The sequence below is a fragment of the Perognathus longimembris genome, chromosome 28 (assembly GCF_023159225.1).
Source record: "Perognathus longimembris pacificus isolate PPM17 chromosome 28, ASM2315922v1, whole genome shotgun sequence".
Taxonomy (NCBI): domain Eukaryota; kingdom Metazoa; phylum Chordata; class Mammalia; order Rodentia; family Heteromyidae; genus Perognathus; species Perognathus longimembris.
The window spans coordinates 15444993-15450052 of NC_063188.1; the positions used below are offsets into that span (position 1 = coordinate 15444993).

The following is a 5060-nucleotide window of genomic DNA, read 5'->3' on the forward strand; positions in this document are numbered from 1 at the left end:
ATTTCTTATCCTGGGATGTTGGATGGATTTCGGGTCATTAGATTCTTAGCGGGCCAATGAGCTGATTAAGTGTTGAGACTCAGCTTGTGGACTGAGAGGAAGCGGGGTGGCTTTAGCTGCTTTAGGGCTGCGACAGTGAGCCACAGCTGCGCTGGCGGGAAAGTAGAGATGGTGGCGTGTCCCTCCGAAGCGCCGTTCCCCAAGGCCCCGATCTCGATCTGAATGTAGCCGGGCCGGCCTAGCTCAGTCAGCAGGGCGCGGCCCCTAGCGCCACCCGGCTCGCCCCGAAGAGGTGGGACTTTCCCCACCGGAAGTGATCGCGGCCAGTCTCAGGGAACTGGGGCACCTCAGCCAGTGTTTCAGGGAAACCCTTCCGGGTGTATGCTGGGGTGGGGGGGGGGAGGGGGGGGAGGAAAAAAAAAAGAAGTGGCTTCGTCTGGAGTCCCTGCGGCCGCCGCCGCCGGACGGCCCCCCCTCCCCCCGCGCCCCTTTCCTCTGGGCCAACAATCGGACTGGGGGCAGCCCTAAAAGACACAGGAGGCAGCGGGTGGCCATGGCCTTGGCGTGACTGAGCCTCCTGGGCGGCCGGGCGGGTGCAGACAGCAGGGTAAGCAGCGGTGGCGGTGGTAGCCCAGCTTGAGTGGCAGCTGGGGGCGGCAGCCAAAGCCGCTAGATCGTGGTGGTGGTGGTGGTGGTGGTGATGGTGATGGTGGTGGGGGTCAGACAAGTAATCTGCGCCTCTCTTCCCGGTCCCTTCCCCATCCCTGTACAGGCTGATCGACCCCCCGCAGGAGCCGGGGATCACACCGACCCACCCGGGAGACAGTGACTGCTGCTGAGCCTGCAGGCCTGGGCTGGCTGGGCGGCGCTCTAGCTCGCTTGCACGAAGCGGGGTCCCTGGGCCCCTTTGTGTGAAAGGGCGGGGGACGGTGCCTGATAGCCTGTGGCCTGGGGATCAGCGGACCCTGGGGCCCCGGGCGCTGAGTCCCACCCTCCTCCTGGACCCTCCCTCCCCCCTCCTGTCCCTCCTGGGGGCACGCTGCGTGTCTGGTGTCCCCACCCCTCCCTCGATCGCCTTCTGGGCTCCCCCTCCTCCCCACGCCCCCTTGCCTGGGCTTCGGTTCCTATAGGAAGGGCATTACCATCCCATCCCCACCCACCCGACACTTGGCTCTCTCCCCTCCCCCTCCCGCAACTTCCTCTTCTTCTCCGCTGCTCGGGGCTGGCTCGCTGCTCGCGGCTCGCTGGCTGGGCCCTCGCCACTCTGCACTCCTCCCCAGTTCGCAGCTTTCCGCCCACCTTCCGCCTCGCCTCGCCGCAGCGCCGCTAGCGGGGTGCTCGTTTTCCCCCCATCTGCTAGCCGTGGGTGAAGGTGAGACTCATGAGGGAGTACAAGGTAGTGGTGTTAGGGAGCGGAGGGGTTGGCAAATCTGCCCTTACGGTGCAGTTTGTCACTGGGACTTTCATTGAGAAATATGACCCGACCATTGAAGATTTCTACCGCAAAGAGATCGAAGTGGACTCTTCCCCGTCCGTGTTGGAAATTCTGGACACGGCAGGAACGGAGCAGTTTGCCTCCATGAGAGATCTCTACATCAAAAACGGCCAAGGCTTCATCCTGGTTTATAGTCTGGTGAATCAACAGTCTTTTCAGGTAACAACTCTTGTAATTTGTTACAAGGTGTGTGTGTGTGTGTGTGTGTGTGTGTGTGTGTGTGTGTGTGTATCCCCCGTGGGCTTCTGATTTGCCCGCTGCGTGGGTGAATGATTGTGCTTTGCTTTTTGAAACTTACCCAGGACACACTTTTTGAGGCTAGTCCTGGCCCGGAAAACTATTGGGTTGTTTCTATAGCGAGTACTAAAGTAACAAGCGTCCACAAATGTCTTCAAGGTTATTTTGTTTTGTTTTTAAGGAGAAGTGAAAAATGAAGTAAGTGCTTCTGCGTGTCTTTTAGCTGGCATATAACCTTCTGAAGTTGTTCAATTCAACAAGTATTGATTAACCTGCGGGACAAAACAACATTTAACTGATCATCTCGAGGGGAAAATAGAGCACTTTGGAAGGAAAATTATTTGGAGTCCATTATCTCTTGCAGAGATAAGACTTGTCTCTGTCTGTTTTCCCTCCTTCCCCTCTCTCTGCTCACTTCGAAGTTTCTCTACTAGAATCATAAATCTTACTGGAAGGTGATGAACTCAAGACCAGCCTTCTAGGCATTTTTTTTTCTTACTTAGGGGAACTTTACGCACTAACTACTACCTAAGATTAATAACCATCCAAAAGGAAGACTCTTCTTTTCTGCCGTTTGATTTGATTTGTATACGATATGAAATATATATCATAGCTTATATTTATAGAAAATATGTGGGTCTGGAAACATTGAACAAGTGCAAATTTCTTACCCCTGCAGGGTAGCCAAACTGGACTCGGTCCAGTTCCTTAGGAAAGTCTGTCTTGTCCTTCACAGGGAAACAGAAGGTTTAATGTTATTTTAAGAGATGCAATAAATGTTGCTATTTATTCCTTGAAAATAAATGACCTCGTATTGACCCATTATATTGACCTCCATTGATTTAGGAAATGGACATTTTTTTTCTACATTTAAAGGTATGCACTTAATGTTGCTTACTTTAAAAATCTTAAGTGCTTTACTCTGTGCAAGGTGCTAATTTCACATTCTTCAGTATTTTGAATTAAAGTACTATTGTGAATTTTTCCACAGATCTTGTATGGCCACTTCAGCGGTTTTTCATTTTAAGATAAGTTCAGAGTGAATTAATCAAAGCTATTCAGACCAAACTATAGCTTGTTTTAGGTAGCTTTACATTTCAAACAAAGAAATCATAAAAGTGTTTTCCAAAGGTGTTATTTGACTGGCATTTTCTTTCAAAAGGATCCTCGGGAGATTTGTTATTCTATTAGCACACTCTTGAGTGTGGGAGTCGTTTGAAGGGTGCTTCCATTATATCCATACAGACATAAATAGGAAGTATAAAACTGAGCCACTAATTCAATCAAGATTTCTATTCTTTTGAGCACAAATGCCCTAAGTTTGGATTCTCAGCCAGAGTTTTGTTTCTAGAAGGACAACAGAAAAAAAACGCTTAACTTAGAAAACTGAAGTGATAAGGGACCAAAACAAATTGTGGCCAATATCAAGTTACTGTGTATTTTTATGAATTTTTATGGTTGCTTATTTTTCCTCTGGCATGCTTCCGAATATGCTGTTTACTCTAACAACTCAAACACACATTCTTTTTAAATTATAAGATCTTTTTAATTTATTAAAATCATTAAAAATATTAGAAAGCTACAATTAGATATAATATAGTGATACTTTTCCCCTCCCCAAATTGATGCCACTGAAGAATAACCAAGACTGTTAACTTTTGTCACTAATTTTACTTCTTTTCCCAAATATATGAGGGAGGGGATTGCTTAGGAAAAGCAAGCCTAGTCAAATAAAAATGTGACTTCTTCCCACCAAAACCTTACCCCCTCTCCCCCCTCCCCTGGCTATATTGTCCTTCCTTGGAGGTTAATATTAGTTTCTAATTTATTTAAGTGTATTTTAAGGTGTTTGATTATATTAGAGTAAGGGCATATATAATATTTTATTAAAAATGAAATGTCTGCATCCATTTATTTTTAAAGCTGTCTTTCTATGCATTGCAAATTGTTTTCTCTTCCTCCATGAAACACTTTCTCTCAAGCCCTCTTGCTAAATGACTAGGAATGCATAGATGCTGCAATCCTGCTTGGTAACAGGTGTCATAAGATGTGATGACAGAAACAGGCAAGTTTAGGGAGAGGGCCAAACATCCTTATATACAAATGGTAATCATATATTGGAACTTGATTTTGTTTTAGTCCAGATTTGGTTTCAGAAGTTTTAAGGTTAGTGTTCAATATGCCTTTTGTATTTCTGACCTAAAATTAGAAGATAGAGCCCGTGAAAAATTCTCTTCATTCCTACATAAATGAAAGAAAAATGTTTAATAAAATAGTTTGGTGTGTAGTTTTGTTTTGGATTTAGCTTTATATACTCAGGGAGGTATGCCTTTGGGTGATATCTGAATACTTCCGCTATCGTTATGGAAATATAATTTTTTTCTTTCTCTTTGTGATTGTTTGATTAGGATATCAAGCCAATGAGAGATCAGATTGTCAGAGTGAAGAGATATGAAAAAGTCCCACTGATCCTAGTAGGAAACAAAGTAGATCTGGAACCGGAGAGAGAGGTGATGTCTTCAGAAGGCAGAGCTCTGGCTCAAGAATGGGGCTGTCCTTTCATGGAAACATCGGCAAAAAGTAAATCAATGGTGGATGAACTTTTTGCTGAGATCGTCAGACAAATGAACTATTCCTCCCTGCCCGAGAAGCAAGATCAGTGTTGTACAACTTGTGTTGTCCAGTAAAACAAAAAAAGATAACCTCAATCATGGCCATACCGAGCAGGTTAGTTGTTGCTGGAAATGCATGAGCCCGAGATGGTGGTGGGTTTTTAATCAAGTATAACAAAACATCTGGTTAATCCTAATACATATAACACTATCTTAAATGTCTTTATTTTTCAAATAACATTTTCTTTAGCACACATCATTAACATTCACTGCAAATGAAAAAAATTGTACACATTAGCAGAACAGAGGTAAGAAATGGTTTGTATACTCATCACTATGATTTAGGTATTTCCAAAGTGACTTTCTCCTTACCTTCTTTATTGGAAACGTGATTTGGGGTGTCTTCCTGTGTTTTTCTAAATCATACAATCTAAAATACACAGGAGATCAGTTGGAAATAAATTCATGAGGTGATTAATTTTATGATACTGTTTATCCTTCTATGGTTTTATATCCTGAACAAGGGTGTTGCTATAATTGAAAAGAACAGTTTACTAATCATTCAAGTGCTTGATTTAACAGGGTGATTATTTAATCAAGTTCATCTGGACATTGTACTTGAGCGACTGAAGTAATCCCTGGCAATAACAAATTAGAAAGCCATGGTGTACCTTGACTTCATTATGAATTTATGGCCCAAATAAGAATATGGTTAG

At 44.5% G+C, this 5060-nt stretch overlaps 1 protein-coding gene across 1 annotated transcript; it reads left to right on the plus strand.

Moving 5' to 3' along the window:
* The first annotated feature begins 468 nt into the window (after positions 1-468).
* On the plus strand, positions 469-4459 carry Rap2c (RAP2C, member of RAS oncogene family). The gene is made up of 3 exons (XM_048336287.1): positions 469-607; positions 773-1654; positions 4141-4459. The coding sequence occupies exons 2-3, from the start codon at positions 1382-1384 to the stop codon at positions 4417-4419; spliced, it is 552 nt and encodes a 183-aa protein (XP_048192244.1). The 5' UTR covers positions 469-607; positions 773-1381; the 3' UTR covers positions 4420-4459.
* Positions 4460-5060: the final 601 nt, after the last annotated feature.

Coding starts and splice junctions, on each gene's coding strand:
- Rap2c (XM_048336287.1), top strand. CDS start 1,382: ATGAGGGAGTACAAGGTAGTGGTGTTAGGGAGCGGAGGGGTTGGCAAA. Junction 1,655..4,140: donor TGAATCAACAGTCTTTTCAG/GTAACAACTCTT, acceptor TTGTTTGATTAG/GATATCAAGCCAATGAGAGA.